General features: G+C 31.1%; 1 protein-coding gene and 2 pseudogenes across 2 annotated transcripts; all 3 read right to left on the reverse strand.

Moving 5' to 3' along the window:
* LOC113859733 lies at positions 1 to 1006 on the reverse strand (annotated as a pseudogene).
* A 568-nt stretch (positions 1007 to 1574) lies between these two features.
* Positions 1575 to 21121, reverse strand: LOC113858885 (secoisolariciresinol dehydrogenase-like). 2 transcript variants are annotated; one of them, XM_027491678.1, is made up of 2 exons: positions 21042 to 21080; positions 1575 to 2432 (listed from the first exon to the last, which is right to left on the reverse strand). In XM_027491678.1, the coding sequence occupies exons 1-2, from the start codon at positions 21077 to 21079 to the stop codon at positions 1652 to 1654; spliced, it is 819 nt and encodes a 272-aa protein (XP_027347479.1). In that variant the 5' UTR covers position 21080; the 3' UTR covers positions 1575 to 1651. The 2 variants fall into 2 exon arrangements, with proteins under 2 accessions (XP_027347479.1, XP_027347480.1); XM_027491679.1 differs by lacking the exon at positions 1575 to 2432 and adding an exon at positions 20153 to 20933 and having other exon boundaries at positions 21042 to 21121.
* LOC113858886 lies at positions 7157 to 8209 on the reverse strand (annotated as a pseudogene).
* Positions 21122 to 21737: the final 616 nt, after the last annotated feature.

Below are 21737 nucleotides of genomic sequence, written 5' to 3' on the forward strand. Positions count from 1 at the left end.
CTAGAGAGATTGTCCAAACACAGAAAAACCAGAATTAACAACAGTGAAGCCCCCATCAACTAAAATATCATGACCACTAACATACATAGATTCATCACTGCCCAAGTAAAGCACAGCTTCAGCAACATCTTGAGCCTTAAGAACAGTACCTTTGAGATTGGAATAAAGAGCACCAATTCCCTCATCATCACTGCGAAGCTGTCTTCTACTCATCGCAGTAGGAACCACGTAAGGAGAAACACAATTTACGCGAATTCCGAATTCTCCAAGTTCCACAGCAGAGCTTCTCACCAGACCCACCACACCATGTTTGGAACACGTGTAAGCGTGTGAACTGGCACCACCTAAGCGTCCACACACGCTTGCCGTTGCAATTATGCTGCCACGTCGAGCAGGGATCATCACCCTCGCCGCGTGCTTCGTTCCCAGGAACACCAACCAAGTTTACGTTGATCACTTCCTCAAAGTCAGATTTTTCGTTGTCTACTATGCTGGGTTTCAACGGGTTATTTATTCCTGCGTTGTTGTACATGATGTCTAGCTTACCGTACTTGGAAATTGTCGTGTCCACCGCGCGTGCAATTTGTTCTTCCTTTGTCACGTCGCAATGAACATAAGAAACAGGGGATGTGGATGAATCCAAATCTTTGCAAACAGAGTGGCCCAATTCGTCTTGGATATCAGCGATCACTACCTTAGCTCCATGCCGAGAGAAGATTCGTGCAGTGCACTCGCCGATCCCGCTTGCCCCGCCGGTGATCAACGCTACCTTCCCTTCTAGCCTATGTTTCAATTTCTAAATATCTAAGTTTATGACAAATAATTAAATTAAACTAGTATCCAAATTTTGGGTTTGAAACACTTGTCATGACTCTAGTGGTAAAGCAGTTTGTGAAACAAAGGTTCAAGAGGTTTGACAATTATTGATTATTATGCTTCAAACGGAGTTCATCTAGTTTTAATTTTTAGTTCGCTCTAGAAAGTCAAGATCAACAGCAGGGGACATCTTGGCCACAAAACTCACGAGTGGATAAGAATATGAGTAATCTTACTTTTATTTAAAAAAAAAAAAAAACCTAAAACGATTCTACCATAAGCAGAGAGACAAGAAAAGGATTTAGCCTCGTTTTTTATTTTATTTTAATGCATATTGTAGCCGCCCATGTAGAAAGTCAAGCCTCGTTTTATTGATTTACGAATCTCGACCTTTTAAAGAGTCAAATATCTAAAAGAAAAATGTTACATGATAAAAATAATGTGATAGACAAAAATAAAAAAGTTAATTGTAAAAAATGTTATAAAAAAATGAGTGAGAATAATAATATTCAAAGCATCTATTTGACGAGTAAAGCTTTATTTTGAAAAACAAGGGCTAAATCTGCTAGCTAACTGAGGCATAGATATACCCTATATGATGGGAAAAGGATTGGTTGAAACTTAAATTTAAGTGTTAAACGGATGGAAAAATAGAGAGAGAGAGAAATGAAGAATGAACACGAGAAAAAGTGAGTAGAGAAATAAGAGTGTTGAATTGCCTTCTTTCTGGCATATGCTGGCAGCCTTCCAAGAACAGATTGAAGAAGCTTGACCCCTAGATTCTAGCCAAATACAAACACCAACTATAAATGTTTAAAGACTCGCATCCAAATTATTACTCAGATTTGCCAAACATACAAAACCCATTATTTACAACAGTGAAGCCTCCATCTATGACAAGATCATGACCACTAACATACTTGGACTCGTCGCCACCCAAAAAGAGTGCAGCTTGGGCCACATCGTTAGGCACAAGATGAGCACCTTTTAGGTTGGAATAAATCTCACCGACATTTTCTTCATCAACATTCATATGCTTCAAAGTCAACCGGGTAGCAACCACATAAGGGGACAAGCAATTTACTCGAATACCAAATTGCCCAAGCTCCACCGCAGTGTTTCTCATCAGTCCCACAAGGGCGTGTTTGGAACTTGTGTACCCATGTGGAGCCACCCCACCTATTCTTCCACAAACACTAGTCGTGTTAATTATGCTACCCCTTCTAGCAGGAATCATGAACCTTGCAGCATGCTTTGTTCCAAGAAAAGCACCAACCAAATTAACACTAATGACTCTCTCAAAATCACATTTTTGGTTGTCAAGTATGCTTGTTTTGATCTCTTCAGATATGCCAGCGTTATTCATCATGATATCTAGTTTCCCATACTTGGAAACCGCTGTGTTCACCGCATCTTCAATGTGCTTTTCATCCGTCACGTCACAATGAACATAGGAAGCTGAGGATGATGAATCCAAGTCATTGCAAACCGAGTGACCCAAATCGTCTTGGATATCAGCTATCACCACATGTGCTCCATGCTTGGAGAAGAGTCTTGCAGTGGCTTCACCTATGCCGCTAGCACCACCAGTGATATGGGCTACTTTTCCCTCAAGCCTTCAAGATCAATTAAGCATTGCATTTTATGTGATATTGCTTGTAGTTCTGTAAGAGTATATATATGAAAATCAGAAAGAGTCGTAATTTTCTGTACCTTCTTGCGGCTACTGAGACCAGGGAGACACCTGCCATGACAGAGTTTTGGGATAAGCGAGCAAAGGAGCATGCGATATTCCCTTTCAACCCCTCTAGACCAAAAGAGCAACTGGCTTTTGCCTTGTTGCTTCTCATATAAATAGTGGATTAATTTTTTTTAATTCTATTATTTAAATCTCTAAGAGTTCATACTACATATAATATTTTTTTTTCGTTTACTTACTTTTTATATATTTTTATTTTTTTATATACATAGTTTAAAAATATACTATAAAACATGAAAAAAAAAACTTTAAAATATTCACCTTTAGATGCTTAAAAAATATTTTTTGATCACATCAATATACTTGTTTTTTTTCTTTTCTTTCCCTCTTTTCAATCTCCCAAAAAAAATTGAGTGTACAGAGGATGATTATTATCAGGGAGGCTTCCCTGTTCTTGGTCAGCAGTTATTCTTTTAGTAGCTTGTTTGCAACCTGACGCGTCTTTGGCTGGGTCATCATGATAGGGTTGGTCTGGGGACAAGCAAATTTTGTCGCTACTTTTTCTTGTGATTTACCCCATTGTTATTTTATGAACTTCAACACTTAACGTTAAATTTAAGGATTTATATATAATAAACTTTTTATTAAAAAGTATAATATTTGTTATATTTTTAAATTTATAAATATTTTTAGTAAAAACTTATCATTTTTAATTGCTTAACCTTAACTCTTAGAATTGAGATTATTTTTTTATTTTTAAAAAGTGTACTAGTCTCAATTAATATGTATGCAATTTGCTTCTTTTCATATTCATTATGTCAAATCAATGTCTTTTAAACTTTTTGTTCTCACAGACGTCTTGACATCTTTTATTTTTTTAAAAGTTTAATATATTTTTGTTCTTTAAATATATATGCTTTTGTACGATGATTAACATATATTCGGCCAGTGTGTGCGCTAATAATTGGATTTTCACCTGTTTGGCAAATGCAAGAAGACAAATGAGAGATCCATGATTATAATTGTCACGTAATGTATTTGTGGACTGCGTTTCCATGATGAATATTGAATAGCATTGATAAGACGAAAAAAACTACAATAAATTGAAGTTGATGAGGGTCTGGTATGGCAAGTTAACATATAAGATTATGAGTTTCTTTTTGTCAACAAGATTATGAGAATTGACGTATACAGATTTTTTTATTCAGATTGTTTGGCAAGGGCCTAGTTTAGCTTCAATTGGTCACTGCTGTATTGCCTTTTGAATTATGGTCGACAAAAAAAAACATATACCATTGGTTTGTTCACAAGAGACAAAGAGTATAATTAAAAATAGATAATTTTATAATAAAAAATACTGAAGTAAGTAGTTTTAACAATAATATAAAAAAAAATAAAACATAAAGCATTATATTCAGTATATTTATGTTAGAAATTAAATTTATTACAAGATAATAAAGTCTATAAAAAGCTAACTCATTATTAACTACACTATTATCAAAAAAAAGATAAATTAAAGTTAAAGTCTTATTATCTTAAAAGAAGATAAATTTGAATTAAAGTTGTTTGTTTAATTATTAAGAAAAAGACCTCTTCCAAACTCAATAAATAGATGAAGTTATAGAATATAAAATTTAATGTTGAAATAGTTCATATTTTAACTTGTCGTATAAAGTTTGTTTTAAAAAAACATTCTAACGAGTTTTTTTTTATGGTTTTTTAAGTATATAATTAACTATTAATAAAGCTAAATTTTTTTTAGTGTATTAGTTTTTAATAGAAAAATTATTTCTTAAGTATTTATATTTGTAATAGCAATTATATTTTAATTAAATAATTTATTTTAATTGTTAACAATTTCTCTTACATATAACGCATTTTAATGCCTTTTTAAATTGTTATAGTTATTTTTAAATTAAGTAAAATTAGTAGTTTAGTTATTTTAATTTTAATTTTATAATGTATCTAAATTTTGTTGGGGTAAACAATCACTCTAACAACAAAATAATATATTTCACTTAAGTTATAACAGATATTGTTATACATTAAAAAATAATATATACATCATATAACGTTGATATATTAATAAAAAAAGAAAAAGATAAAGGGTGCTATATATGAAATGCGATGTTACCACATGTCATCTTTTTTATGTATTATGTCTTTGCCGTATGCGTAACACATTAGAATATGACATGTATAATGTCTTTTATTTTAGTTATTCTATCATTATTTTATTAGAGAAATTAAAAAAAGAAAAACCCTATTTAAGACTAAAGCCAAGATAACAGACATGAAGCCTATTTTTTGTCATTAACTGGGGGAGGGGAATTAAAAATTGGAAATTGGAAAAGGGAAAAGTGGAAAATTTTCACACTCAATTTGAACGTGATCATAATATTTATGTTGTTTACTTTTACTACTAAGTCATAAGAATAAGAGATATGAAATAGAGAATTCATAACTTCGCAAGTTTATTGTTGATCCAAACCAACCTTGTGGTGTAGCCCAAAATTTGTTGATATAATTAGTGTATCGGTTGATATTAAATAAAGGTTAAATTTATTTTTATTTATCCAAACTCTCATAATTGTGACCTCTGTCCATTTTCTTTTTTGCTTTTGAATTTCTTGATTCATTCTTAGATGTCAAGTGTATTCACCCCTAAATTATATCCGAGTTTGGTTGGAATAGATATAGGAAATCTTGAGAAGGCAAGGAGAGAAAATAAAAGCGGGACTATGCCCACTCTATTATCAACTTGAGAAAGATTTCAAAATCACTTCAAATACTATTTCAACATAGAAACTTATCATACATAGGGATGGCAATAGGTAGGGTATGGGTATGGTACTACAGTACCCATCCCCATATCCGCGTTTTAAAAAAATACTCGTACCTGGCTCCATATCCGCGTGGGTATGAACATTAATCCTCGTACCCGTACCCTCTGGGTATCCGCATACCCGTCTTGTATCCATTACTCGCGCTTGTTTGAGAAAAAATATTTATAAAGAAAAATATGTTTATATAACTTCACATAAGTAGTATAATAATACAAAAATTCAATATGTAGTTGCCGAACAAGGTACAAACATAGATAACAAACAAATATTCAAAGATCATAAACGTTAAATATATCTTAATATAATAATTTTTTAAACTAAAATTCTTAAAAACAATAAGCAAAACTAAACACACAAGTTATTTGTCAGTGATAATCCTATCTTGTGTGAGATTTGATTGATTGGTAATGTCAGAGCGACAACAAAATAGATCTGTATAATGGTTGTCCCTTCGTGTGGTATCACTTAGTAACTTCTTGTGACGACATTGACAACTAATTCTAATGAATAACGTTTCATAATTATTAAGTTTTAGTGAGACAGACATTGAGAATGAGAATAGAGTTAGAGTAGAGAAGTTCAATACTAACAACAGAAAGTAGATATATAAAATTTTTTTTTTTAACTTTTGAATTTGAAATTGTAAGAAAAATAATAGATTTAATTAAAATAATATAATATAATTAATATATATATATATTAATACTAGTATTTTTTTAACTCATATACTATACGAAAGTATTTTATCAAAAATATAAATTTTTGAAAAATTATTTTAGTGAATTAAATATTTATAATGTATATAAATTTTTAAAGAAAGAATTTGAATAAAAGATAAATAGTTACAATAAAATTTTATAATAAAGAAATATACGTGTATATTAAAAAATTATACTTTTTTATCTGAAAAAATTAACAAATAAAAATTAACAATAATTTTTTATATTTATATCTTTTCAAAAACTTCTTTGAATATGAATAAATAGTAAGAATAATATTATTTATATTCAATAGATAATAGTTGTGCTTGTAATACATATGTTGCATAGAAAAATATTATTTTCAATTAAAATATAAAAAATAAAATTTAAATATTATTAATAAATAATAAGTTTACGTTAATTGTAGGTGATTGTAAAATTTATAAAATATTTATAATATATTTATTATTTATCATTCACTTTATGATTTAAACATCAATATGATTTTATTAACAAAAATATTTGTGTAAAAAATATTTTATGTGTGTCATATATAAATAATATTTTAAAAAAAGTCAATCTCATATTAACTATGTAATAATTAAATTGTGTTAGTCTAATTAAATGATATAAAATAGTAAATAAATTTTTCTATTAAAAATATAAACTAAAATAAATTTTTTTGTTTACTTTATTATTAAATATATTTTTATATTAATCTTATATAACTTCACATAAGTAATATAATAATAGAAAAATTCAATGTATAATTATAGAATAAAGTTTAAGCATATATATATATATATATATATATATATGCGGGTATGGAGCGGGGTGGGTACTTAGATACCCATACTCGCACCCATCCCCATTAAAATTTGCGGATTTTTACCCATACCCATACCCGTACCCGTATAGCGGGTAAATACTCTATCCATTGTAGGTAAATTTTGCGGGTGCTCATCGGATACTTTACCCATTGTCATCCCTATATGCAATTACTTTTGTTTAAATACTTTAACAATTTTGCATATAAATTTTTTTTACTCAGATATAATTCAAAATTAAACGAACAATTGACTTATACAATTTTTTTACTCAGATTGCCCAAACGTAGATAACCCACTGTTCACAGCAGTGTACCCTCCATCTATCACAAGGTTGTGACCACAAACATACTTGGATTCATCACCACCCAAATAAAGAGCAGCTTCAGCCACATCATTAGGCACAAGATGAACCCCTTTTAGATTGGAATAAAGTTTACGAACTCCTTCTTCATCAAGCTTTAAAATGTTCTTAACAAGTGGTGTGGCAATGAAATAAGGGGACACGCAATTCACACGAATTCCAAATTGTCCAAGCTCCCCCGCCGCATTTCTCACCAATCCCACAATGGCATGCTTTGAACTTGTGTAAGCATGAGTAGCCCCTCCAATGCACCCAGCTACACTAGCTGTGGTAATTATGGTACCCCTTCTGGAATCATGACCCTTGCAGCATGCTTTGTTCCAAGAAATGCACCAACCAAGTTAACACTTATCACTCTCTCAAAATCAGATTTGTTGTTGTCAAGTATGCTTGTTTTGATCTCATCACTTGTGCCAGCGTTATTAAACATGATATCTAGTTTTCCATACTTGGAAACCGCTGTGTTCACGGCATTTTCAATGTGCTTTTCATTTGTCACGTCACAATGAACATAGGAAGCAGAGGATGATGAATTCAAGTTTTTGCAAATCGAGTGACCCAAATCGTCTTGAATATCAGCTATCACTACCCGTGCCCCATGCTTGGAGAAGAGTCTCGCAGTGGCTTCACCTATGCCACTTGCACCACCAGTGATAAGGGCCACCTTCCCCTCAAGTCTAGTAAATCATTTGAGCAGGGCATGTTACATAACTGGATTGTTTAAACTTCTATAAGATAATGAAAAATGCTAGAACATAAAATTAAATGAGCCTTATTCCTAGTTTAATAAGTCACTCAGAATTTTAATCATTTTCAAGAAATCGAGTGCCTGTTTAAGGAAAATTGTGCTAAATATAGTGATGATGCTAACGTTTTTCTAAGATTATAAATGTGTAAAATGAGGTGAAGTTGAAACTTCTTTACCTTTTTGCCGCAGCTGAGATCACACATGCCATGGTTGAGCTTTTCTCGTTTCGGAATAGCCGAGGAAAGATGTATATGAAGACTACATATGAAATTTGCTTCGGTCTATAAGAGTGACTTTCCTTGCAACAGACGTCAAGAAAGATTAATACAACGATTATGTTTTCACATCTACCCTTCTCCCATATTCATTTCTTTTCTTTTCTTTTTTCCTTCAATTTCTGTTATGTAGTATATCACATCTCATTTTTTTTACCCTTTTTCCTATCTCTATTTTATCTATATTAATGTAATAGGTATCAAATAATCATTTTGGTAGCTGACATGCTAGCCACATTTACGAATTCTCAATCGATTGGTTTATTCCTATTTTGTGGAAGCATGTCTGAAAATTTAAATAAGTTACCTTATTTTTCTTTGGTAAAATTACATGACTAGTTTCTAGACTTATTTGATCAAATTACATTTATTTGGTAAAAGAGAATATTATTTTAATAACATGCAACATTTTTTTTCAACTGCTATTTCGTTTAACGTTTAAGCTTATAAGTTTTTACTTATTTCGTCTTCTATTTTTATCCTCTTTATTCTATTATAACTGTTTATCTTTTGTAATTTTACAAATCTTTAAACACATATTCGATCACATGTTTTTTTTTAATTTCTATAAAATCATCAAAATTATAATATAAATATTTTGTAATATCTCATGTTATTTAATAAATATATTTAAAGATAAAATTTCAAAACAAATCATCCTAATTTTTTTATAAAAAAATAAAATATATATATATAGTAAATTTCAAGTTAAAACAAAACAGTTAGACACATTTTTGTGGCATTTTACACTTATAAATTGATCTAATAATTAATTTTATTGAATTTTTTAATTTAATTATTGACTTACAAGTTTTGAGATTTTTAATGAATTTATCTAAAAAAAATAAACAATGAGCCACCAAATAAAAAAATTATAAATTTTAAAAATACTAAAAATGTATATATTCAATATCATTTATAATTCAAAATTATCTATATTTATTAATAAAATTTATTGATTTAAAAAATATAAATCAATCAAAAAAATAATTATTATAATTAATAAAATACTAAAAAAATTTACATATAATAAAAACATTTTATTATAATTAAGAAAATATCTAAGCACGTCGAGTCTTTTTAAATCGATATAAAAAGACAAAAAAGAACTAAATATACTTAAATAATTTTTTATTTAATTGATAGATAAAGTAGGAAAAAGATTTCCTAGTAAAATTTTGAGTGATATAATAAAGATTATTTATTTATATCATGATAAAAAAATTCATTCATTCATTCATATAATAAAATTGATCTTCTAAAATTTTGATTAATATTGTAATTTTATATTTCAAATATAATAAATATTTTATTTTTTATATATAAAAAAATATTTTTCAAAAATATTATAAAAATTGATATATAATATATAAAAAATATATATTTAATTAAGTATTTAGTCTTTTCAAAAATTACATAAATATTTAATTAAAATATTTAAATTTAAATTATACAGCTTCTTTAAAATTATAATTAGTTAAAATTTATATTTTAAAAACTAATATTCTAGTTTATACAAAAATAATTATATCATTAATGTTATTATAATGACATATACTAAAATATAATAAAATATTTATATTAAGACTAAAATATATTTTTTAAATACAAAAATTAATTTATAAATATGTGTAATTATATAGACTAAATATATACATAAATTTCATGACATGGAGAATTTATATTATTTAAGGGATACTTGGCAGTTAAATAGACAATCATAGTCTCACTTTTCGTGGGAGAGAGCTATGACTTGTTTACTTTTAAATATTTTTAGTTTAATTATAAAAGTATTTTTTATTTTAAAAACATTTTTATAGAAAACAATGATTTGTGCAAGTCATTTTTTTGTTTTTTAAAAATTCGTATTTAAAATTGTAAAACTACTTGTTTAGTTTTGATACGTCTCTTACATGTGCCCAATCAATGCAATTACAACTTTTGAGTTGTTAACTAAAAAAGATTTAGAGCATGTTTGTTTCTTATTTTTAAAAGAGTTTTTTCTTTTTAAAAATAAAAAAATAAAAAACAAACATATCCTTAAAGTTTATAATGTTGACTAACATGCGTGAAATTAAACGTTTTTCTTTTTAAATGAAGTGTAATGATATTGAAAGTCTGCTACTTTAATAGATCAAAATTCACATGAATTTTATAGCAGGCTGCCAGCGTGGGGGTTCCATCATCAATAATTCGGATTCACAGTAATGATATAGTGTTCATTATATTTAAATATAATAATTGAGTTTATTATTAAAAAAAATTATATATAAAAATTTAAATTTAATATTTTATTTAAACGATATTAAACTACTTATTACTTAAATTGTTTATTTTTTATTTCTATGTTTAATTTTATAAGTTATTTTATAAATCTTTAAAAATAAAAAATAAAATAAGCTTAAATGACATTTTATAATTAAAAATAAAAAATCTGAGACGAAAAAAATTCTTTGTTGATGAAAAAAACGTGTTATGGCAGGAGTGAGAAAATCTGTCAACCAACTTTTTATTGGATGCCCATCTTTTTCTCTCACATTTTTCTTATCTGAAAAGCCCATCTTGATTTCAAGGATAACGAGGCATGCAGTGACAAGTGTTGTGGAACGATTGGTACTTAAACTCATTTTTCTTACACTGATTTTATATTCAATTTCTATTTTTGTTTAACACATTACTTATATCGTTTCCATTTTTTTATTTTTACTTCTCTCTTTCTCACATTTTTTGTTAATAATAATAAACACCTAAAGAGAGATACAAACAGAAAAAATAGACACCCGACTGATATAATATAACAATTAATAAAAAATAAATAATATCAAATAAACAAGTGTTATGCGAAGAAGAGAACCGTGTTTTCGGCTCAAAATTCAAAATGAGAGTTTATTGTTTATTGTACCCTACATAAACTTTGGGAAATTTATTTAAATATTGTAATTAAAAAATAAATTATCACTTTATAGCAAATTTGAAATAATTTTCCACTCTTAGGTTACGTGTCCACAAGTTTTGTCAAATTGTCTTGGGATTATAATTTTTAATTATAATATTATTAATTGAATTTCACCAATTGAATTGTAAATTTATAAGCATTTGACACGTTAGAACACTATATATATCTCAACCCTCCTTTTATTTTCACCGCAGAAAGATATATTAGAAGAAAATTAGGTATGTCTAATTAAATAATTTTATTATTTAATTTTTAATGTATGAATTTAGTTATATTTAATTAAATAGATTTTTAAATTAATTAATAAGTACTATTTATTTTATTTATGTTAATTAATGTAAAGTTTAAATATTAAATAAAGTTTATTTGTACAAAATGTAGGATGAGTGTGATTGTTATTGTTATATATTGGAATGGTAGAATCTATGAAGGAAATGAAAGAGTAAATTTTAAAAAAAGTAAAAAAGTAATTCAGATAAAACGAGGAATAAGTTATGAAACATTGAAAAGAAAAATTCATGTGAAACTTAATCTTAACCATAATCAAGTGATTTCTAGATTAATTTCTCATTTTTTTTATTGATGAAAATATTATACAGTATACAGCTTTGGATATATGTGATGATGAAGATATTGATTGTATGATAAATGCATTTTAACAATAATCTAATAGAAATATTATTGAGTTATACGTAGATATACGTAGACAATGCTATGTGTCAAATCCACACGTTGGGTGGCAACCTCCTATCTCCTTAACAATTAATTATAATTTTACATTTTAATCAACTATATCACATTTCATTTTTTCTAAAAACATATTAATCTATATACAAATAAATAAAAAACTATTTAAATTTTAAATTCTTTTTTACTAACCCTTAATAAACCTTCAGCAAAATCTTCACTCACCCCATTTAATCACTAAATCACCTATATACAGTTTTAAAAAATTACAATATTATTATCAGATTTTCCAATCAACAAAATCAAATTAAAAATAATATATAAATGCATATTATAGCTCCATACCTCTTAAATTTGTAACAGTATTTGATCCTTCACAATGCAAATCAAAACAAATTTTGAAATTTCTGCCTCCATGACGATGGAGGAGCGGAGATGGAGAAGAGAAAAATGGAAACGAAGGAGGAGGACGGAGGACGAGGAAGGAAAGGTTACTGAAAAATTGGCCACGTGTCAATGTTTGAATGGTTTCGCTAATAGTAGGGAGAAATAAATTTTCGCCAGTAACAGCACGAATCATCTGAGATATTGTCACGTGTATTAAAATCTCCCCGGCCGTCCATTTTGAATTCATTTTTATTAATTATTTTTAATTTTATTTACTTTCGCTATTCAAATGGTGAAACAATGGTCGTTGGAGCTGCGTGTCAACATCCAATTAATTATGCTTTAGCTGTGGCAAAACTTGGTAATTATTTCGCCAATCAAGTTGCGAAACTAATATGTACTTTTGCGGATCTGGATCCTCTGCAGTGTTGGTGGGAACTGCAAGGAGCGCAGTGCATTTTCGCTTAAGCGACAAAATTCGCTTAAGCGAATTTGAATCAATTTCGCTTAAGCTTGGAAGAAGGCTTAAGCGAATAGAGAAAGGGCTTGACAGCGCGCCCAACCGAGTCACAAGAAAGCAAAATCATGTCTCGCTTAAGCCCTTACTTTTGCTTAAGCGATTTTAATTTAGCTTAAGCCCTTCCAAGCAAAAACAATTAAACCTAAGCGAAAATGGACCAGAGAGGCATGTAGTTCAAGCACTCTTTTCGCTTAAGCGATTATAAATTAGCTTAAGCCCTGACAAGCTATTTTAATTAATATTAAGTGAATTTCAGGCAGAGAGCAATGATTCAAACATAGAAAATAGCTTAAGCGAATTTAAATTGGCTTAAGCTAATACTTGCAGGGCTTGAGCCCAGATTTAAATTTTTCAGCGAATATGTGAGCTTATCAGAAGTTGAAAAAAGTATGTAGACATAGACAGCATGTAACAAAATGGCTTAAGCGAATGGTGGCAAGGCTTGAGCCAAAAATTTAATTTCCCAGCGTATCTAGGTTCGCTTAAGCGATTTCATGGGCTTAAGCGAATAAATAAGAACATGCAAACATTTTGCAGTAACAGACAACATGCAAGGGGGCTAATCACACTGGATTACATCTGTTCTTCAACATACATCTTTCACCAAAAATAATTTATACATACAAATTTAGCTTAGAAACAAAAGAACTTTTGCCAATTGCATCATCAAATTTGATCAAGGATTGAAGTATTGGTATCATCAAGTTGTTCCTACAAAATTAAAAGAGATATAAGAAGACACATAATTAACAAGAATGGATGAAAGAAAACAAGAATGGATGAAAGTTGAATATCCCTACCTTCAACAAATCTGTGAAACTTAATTGATTGACTAATGTTTGAGGGGGATCATAATATGGAGGTGCTGAACAATGTACTTGAAATTCATCACAGAGCATTGGTTGATATTCCTAAACATTTAAGGACAGTGAAATTTATGATATGGTTACAACAAAGAAGTTAAAATAAATGCATTAATGGACAATAAAAGTCATTATAACAAAGTACCTAAGATGCTGATTGACCTAAAGTTAGACTTTTGTTATTTTTCTTTTTTGCTTATAGCTCAACCCAACTTTTGAATCTTTTACACCCTTTCCTCTTAGTAGTAGGTCTATGCTTGAATCCCTTAGGTTGTATACCATGAATATTGACCTTATCAACACCATCATTGTTATTGTTGTCATTATCTTGTGGTTGTAAGCGAAGCTTTGTGATTTGACTAATTAAAGTATTAATACTATCATCCACTAATTGATAATATTCTTGTGAACTAGAAACTTCAGAGGCCAACCTAATCATTTTGCATGCTAGGTGTCGGTATCTGCGTGTAGTACTCAATGTAGGATTTCCTTCCACTGATATTCCTTTTACATTGTGAATAATACCACGGCGTCCTTGTGTTGTCCATCTCTTTAATATGTACTTGTCAGGAACAACCTTTACATCATTGGCTTCAAACACTTTCAAAGCATGACAACAAAGTAAACCAAATGTTTCAAACTTTTTACAAGAGCAACTGATAGTAGTTGAGGAACGATCAAATGTAACTGTTCATGATCTTTGTTGATTGACTTTAGTAATTACATATTCAATCAAAGGAGGAGTTTCAATCCTTTGCGATATGCAACAAGCTAAGAATTGAGCAAACTCTTGTTGAAATAAATTATACACTACATGTGTGTAAACCTTAGCCATTTGTATTAGTATTGGTGATACCTCATATCGCAACATGGCTAGTTTGTGACGAGAGTTATACTCACACTTGAGCTCGTTGTAACGTTTGTCTTCAACCACCCGTTCAAAGTGTTCAAAGAGTTGCTTGATGTCAACAGCAGGTCTCATACATGCCTTGAAGTCAGAATTTAAACTTTCACTTAACTGAGTGCTACGCATTCCATGGGTTAAATAATCCTTGAGATAACATGATGCCCATTTTTCCTTTATAGCATACAGTGAAGTAATCCAAGTATGTTCTTGAACACTGTATTCTATAATCAACCTTATCCAAGCCTCCTCAAAGTCAATTGCAGTATCAAAGTCATATATGCATCATTTTCAAATCTCTTAAGAAATGACTCCCTCCTTTCATCAAATTCTCCAAATGTTTGATTCCATTTTGCATTAAGTGCCACGTGCATAAAGCATGACATGTCTCAGGCATTACTTGGACAAGTGTCTTTCCATTGCTTGGTCTTGGTCTATAAAAAGAGTTTGAGGTTTTTTGTTGTTGTGTGCTTCCAAGAATGTCTCGAACAACCATTGAAATGATTCAACTGTTTCATCATACAAAAAAGTTTCTCCAAAGATAACAATGCCTCTATAATGGTTAAAACCGAAAAATAATGCTAGAGGTCTATTAGCTCGATTGGTGCAATATGTAGTGTCTAGTGATACAACTTCACCAAAAAACCCATAATCAATTACCATCTTTACATTCGCCCAAAAAATATTTGTGATTTGCTCCTCTGCATCCATTTGGTACGCATGAAAAAAAGATGGGTTGTCTAGTAATTGTCGCTGAAAATATTGCATTAAACAACCGACTTCTCCGTATACCATTCCCCTTTGTCTCTTTGCCTTCGAGTAATTTTTTGCATCTAGGCGAGTGTACCCAACATTAGCTTGGTGTCCGGCAAGTGTGCTCATTAGTTGAAATGACGCCTTCTGTCGCAATCCGAATGCCTCAGCCAAATCAATTTCATGAGCTTGGACGTCAGTTATATTACGATGAGAAGCAATCATGTGTGTTGTTTCTGGCAATTGTAACGGGTGATTATGCTCCTCAACAAATTGATGAATGACATATTTATTATTGTTTGCCAAAGACAATGCTATTCTGGAAAGACATTCAGTTCTAGTTTCTTGTCGATACTTTGTCACTTGTGGATCCCTTTTATCTTCTTTTCGATGTCCCTCTTTGCAACAAACATATCTGTAACCCGTAATGACACCATCTCTCTTTCGCTTATTAAAGTATTATTTCCTTACTCCAAATCCTGTTAGCCTTCCATATTCACACCAAAATTGCCATGCTTGTTCAAGACTCTCAAACTCTAATCCAACACTTGGTTTCGTTGGGACATCCATCTTTGTGACTATCTCTATACTCCAATAACATAATAATAAAGATGAGCTATATTCATTTTTGTAATCATATGCATTAAAAATATTATGGAGTAAAGGTGTACCTTATTTATGCCTTATCTCTTTGAAAATGATATTTGTCAAAAAGTTTCCCAAAAAGGCGAGCAAATGATATGAACTTGTCAAAATACCCCCTAACCAGGGAACTTCCTTTATCAAAGCTTCTAAGAACATCACTACTCAGTGTTTCATCATTTTTAACATTGGGAAAAGCCTCTTTCTTAAGAAATACGCCTATACATTATATTTGGCGCCAATTCTTCTGCAAAACTCGCTTAAGCCTCCATATTCGCTTAAGCGAGACGTCACTAGGTAATTCGCTTAAGCGATAGTTATCGCTTAAGTGAATTATCACTTAAGCGAAATATCCGCTTAAGTGATTTATGCGACTGTTGGTTTTACATAAGATTGAATCTCCTCCTTTCCTTTCCTTTCATTTCTGCATTTTAACTCTCTGCTACTCGCTTAAGCTGAGCAAGCCTCTGTCCTGTAGTCCACAGCTTCAAACCGTCCAGAAAATTGTTTCCTTAGGTACAAAACCTAAACCCTAAACCATTGTATCTCTCCTATTACTCTGTTTCATTTACATTTCTTCCATTGCATTATGGGGTCTTCCCCTTCGTGTTATTTGTGAACTTTTGTATGGGTATATAACCCCTGTTTCATTTATATTATAAGAGATGCATTTTTTAACTTTTATTTTGATGTTGGGCTGATTGAAAATATTTTTGCTGGATAAAATGTCACTTTGAGCTTACCTTGATGTCTGTCTGTATTTTTCGCTTAAGCGAATAAATGCGAATGAGAAAGGGGTCTTGGGTGACATAATTTCGCTTAAGCGACACATTAGGCTTAAGCGATTTTAACTGAAATTTCTGTTCTGGTTTCGATTGTAGGATGGCACCAAAAAAATCCATTCCTCAAAGAAAGAGGCAGAGACCAGAAGTTGGCCAAACTTCACAATAGCGTGATGAACCTATTGATCAACATGAACATTCACCACCTCAAACTCAAACACAAACACAAACAGAATTCATATCATGGGATAGATATAGGTTCAAAACCAGGGCCAAGGCTCAGAGATTTATTGACTTACAGGCTAGAGAATTGCTACCTGAGAGAAAGGTAGCTTTACAAGAAGGAGAGTATGAAGAATTTATGCAAGAGGTTAGGAGAAGAAAATGGGAATTCTTGGCAAATCTCCCTAACCAAATTAATGACGTAATCGTCAAAGAGTTTTATGCAAATGCTTGGCCATTGATACCAGAAAGGTCAGAAAGGAGATCTTGGGTTCGAAGGCACCCAGTTGCTTATGATAGAGATGCAATTTCAGCCTTGTTAGGCAACCCTTTGACCTTAGAAGAAGGGGAGCTATGCCAATACCAGCAACGCCGAAAGCAATTCTCAGGTTTTTTGGATCATAGGGTAGCTGAGACCTTATGCATCCCTAGAAAATCATATGAAACAAATGCTGCTGGGAAGCCAATGAGGTTCAAAAGACAATCTCTGAATACTTTGGCCCAAATCTGGACATCATTTCTCTTTGCTAACATTGCCCCAACCACACACACCTCAGATCTTCGGATGCCTCGAGCATATCTCATATACAGTATCATGCAAGGGATATCCGTTGACATTGCAGCAATCATTTCAGATGAGCTGCACCAATTTGTTATTTCCAACACCTCCTCTACTGCATCAGCAACAAAACCTTTGGGATTTTCAGCACTCATCACTACTTTATGTGCTTCCCAAAGCGTTATCATTCCAGAGAGCGCCGCTCAAACTATCAGTTTGAAGAAACCAATCAATTCCCAGTTCATCAGAAATTATTACACCAATCAATTGGAACAGCCTGCAGGACCTTCCTCTCAACCCTCCTCATCTGTACCACTTACATCACAGCCAACACAACCATTCATGCCTGACATGCCACAAACGGATTCAAGTGTCTTATGTCATCTAACCCACATAGAGCAACAATTGGCAGCAACCAATCGCGCTTACACTCAGTTGAATGAGTCATTCTACAAGTTAGCCATTTTCTCATTTAATATTTTAATATATCTAATCAATTATGCAACCATGCCTGATTTTCTCTTTCCACAGGTTCACTCTACATCAACATCATGGTGAACCATCTACTTTTCCATGGCCAACACCAGAGCTTTTTGCAGCGACTGTATTGTGGCCTGGAGACAACCCTATCTTCCTAGCTCAAGAAGAAACTCCAGAAGATCATGTATCACATCCAGATGAAGGAGCCAATGAGGACATTGACGATCATCAAGAGGGAGATGTACAACAACATCAAAACTTAGAGGAAGAAGGGAGACATGATGAGAGAGATGGGCCACAACCAATGCAAGAAGAGGACAATATAGGAGACCCATGATTAGAATTATGATTTTATTGTAATGGATATCAATGAATAAACATTTTCTGTTATGTAATACATTTTCTCTTTACTTTCCCAATGTTGAATTCTATACTTTTTCATTGATGAATTTTAATATTTATTCACAATCGTGCCAAAGTCATTATAAAATATTTTTGGTGGAAGATGTATGTTGAAGAACAGATGTAATCCAGTGTATTTAGCCCCCTTGCATGCTGTCTGTTACTGCAAAATGTTTGCATTTTCTTATTTATTCGCTTAAGCCCATGAAATCGCTTAAGCGAATCTAGATACGCTGGGAAATTAAATTTTTGGCTCAAGTCTTGCCACCATTCGCTTAAGCCATTTTGTTACATGCTGTCTATGTCTGCATACTTTTTTCAACTTATGATATATTCGCTGAAAAATTCAAATCTGGGCTCAAGCCCTGCAAGTATTCGCTTAAGTCAATTTAAATTCGCTTAAGCTATTTTCTATGTTTGAATCATTACTCTCTGCCTGAAATTCGCTTAATATTAATTAAAATCGCTTGTCAGGGCTTAAGCTAATTTATAATCACTTAAGCGATTTAGGTTCCGCTTAAGCGAAAAGAGTGCTTGAACTACATCTTGAACTACATGCCTCTCTGGTCCATTTTCGCTCAAGTTTAATTGTTTTTGCTTGGAAGGGCTTAAGCTAAATTAAAATTGCTTAAGCGAAAGTAGGGGCTTAAGCGAGACATGATTTTGCTTTCTTGTGACTCGGTTGGGCGCGCTGTCAAGCCCTTTCTCTATTCGCTTAAGCCTTCTTCCAAGCTTAAGCGAAATTGATTCAAATTAGCTTAAGCGAATTTTGTCGCTTAAGCGAAAATGCACTGCGCTTCCTGCAGTTCCCGCCAACACTGTAGAAGATCCGGATCCGTACTTTCGCCAGCCGTTATGGCAAAAAATAGATCCACGTAACAAACAAAACTCTAAATTGAGAAATTGTTTCAGATTTGCTATAAAATGATAAATTATTATATTATTTGTTTAAAATTAAATTTAACAAATTTAAATTTAACATTATTACACTAAAAAAATTATTATATCAGTTGAAAAGAATGTTTTAAAAAATTATTAAAACATGATTCACGAGGAATTAGTAGTGGCTCAGAACCACGCCGTGCTGCCCATTCGCGTCACTTTCTTACTGGTTGAGACCAGCTGTTACTCAATATGCAACTTTTTTAGTTTTTTTTTATTTACTTAATATAATTTTAAAAACTATTTCATTTATTAATATATATATATTAAATTTTTTTATCACATCATCACTAATTGTATCACAGTAACGGGCAATACTGTTTTTTTAATTAATTTTTAAATCAGCATAACATATTTTAGATCAATATTTATTTTCACAATGCCCCTGTCATGCACAGAGCAAGTAAAAATTAATCTCGCCCTTGATATGGAAAAAAGTAAAAACAAGCCCAAAAAAAGTAAAAATATTCGCTTTGTATATATGATGTGTCAAAACAAGTATTAATCTCAAATATGCAATACTAACTGATTTAAAAAATAAAAAAATTAATATGACTTGTAAAAGGGCAATACACTCATGCGTGTGTAAAAATAGAATAATAGTTTTATATATATACTAATAAAAGAAATAATTTTGAAAAATATACCAATTAAATAAAGAAAAAACCAACATTTTTTCATGATAGGGACAATGAAAACATCGATCAGCTACAATGTAATTATTCAGTGATATATAAAAAAGAAATAGTAAATATTCAAAGACATGCATACAAATTTTTAGACACTTTTCCCAAACACACAAAATCCATTATTTACAACAGTGAAGCCTCCATCTATGACAAGATCATGACCACTGACATACTTAGACTCATCACTTCCCAAGTAAAGAACAGCTTCGCCCACGTCATTTGGTCCGAGATGAGAACCTTTGAGGTTAGAATAAAGCGCCTGAAATCCCTCTTCATCAAGCTTTAAAAGTTTCTTAGCCAATGGCGTGGCAACTATATAGGGTGACACGCAATTCACCCGAATACCAAATGCTCCAAGCTCCACCGCACTGTTTCTCGTAAGCCCCACCACTCCATGCTTGGAACTTGTGTATGCGTGCGAAGTCACTCCACCTATGCTACCACAAATACTAGCAGTGTTAATTATGCTACCCCTTCTAGAAGGAATCATCACCCTTGCAGCATGCTTTGTTCCCAAAAACACACCAAGTAAGTTAACATTTATCACTTCTTCAAATTCCGACTTCAAATTGTCAAGTATGTTGGTTTTGTTAACCCCAGTTATACCAGCGTTATTAAACATGATATCTAGTTTCCCATATTTGGAAACCGCTGCGTTCACAGCATTTTCAACGTCCTTTTCATTTGTCACGTCGCAATGAACATAGGAACTGGGGGATGATGAATCCAAGTTTTTCGAAACTGAGTAACCCAAATCGTCTTGGATATCAGCTATCACTACCTGTGCTCCGTGCTTGGAGAAGATTTTTGCAGTGGCTTCACCTATGCCGCTAGCACCACCAGTGATGAGGGCTACCTTTCCTTCAAGCCTTGAAGCTCATTAAGAATATTGCATATTGTCTTAGCTAGCTCATAGTTCTAAAAGAATATATATATGGAAATTAAAAAGAGTTTAATTAAGTTGCAATTTTCCTTACCTTCTTGCGGCTGCTGAGACCAGGGAGACACCTGCCATGGCAGAGTTTTCAGATTGCCGAGTAAAGGAGTATTCACTCTGAGCAAATGGCTTGGCTTTCTTTATTTTGTCGGAGAACACTTTTTCTATTTATGTGCTTGTAAAAGTGGGAGTGTTTTGGGGTAGAAAGAAGACATTGCTACTTATATACATGTAAAGCTCATTTATTTGAAAAAACAAAAACAAGAAAAAAAAACAAAAACATTCTTTAATTGTTTTATTACTTCAAAAAATTTGAAAGAAAATTTTATAAATATAATTTGAAATTTAAACATTAGAAATTTTATATATAATTTTCTATGCTCTATAATATTATTATTATAGTAGCAAAAAGTCTTACGAAAATATTTTATATTTTAATTATTATTTAATAAAAAATTATTCAATTATTTTTCACTATTATTTTAATATATTTTTTATATTTATTAAATTATTCACACATTTAAGATATAGTTAGTTTCGATTTTTTAAAAAAGTGTAATGAAAGTTGCGTTATTATTATTTTTTATATGTTACACCAATTATGTTTATATACTCATAAATTAATATTTATATATTATTTTATTTAAATCACTAAAATAAATACAGCATATAATACGCATATTATATGTATATCAACACTTTTATTTCTCTTAAAAAGGATGAGAATATGTTAATA

The sequence above is a fragment of the Abrus precatorius genome, unplaced genomic scaffold, assembly GCF_003935025.1.
Source record: "Abrus precatorius isolate BTA unplaced genomic scaffold, Abrus_2018 Scaffold2, whole genome shotgun sequence".
NCBI classification, from domain to species: Eukaryota; Viridiplantae; Streptophyta; class Magnoliopsida; order Fabales; family Fabaceae; genus Abrus; species Abrus precatorius.

Bases quoted from the DNA above. Each gene is read 5' to 3' on its own strand.
- LOC113858885 (XM_027491678.1), bottom strand. From the start codon at position 21,079: ATGGCAGGTGTCTCCCTGGTCTCAGCAGCCGCAAGAAG. The intron at 2,433-21,041 runs GTAAGGAAAATT...TTGATCTTGAAG, and splicing joins GTCTCAGCAGCCGCAAGAAG to GCTTGAGGGAAAAGTAGCCC.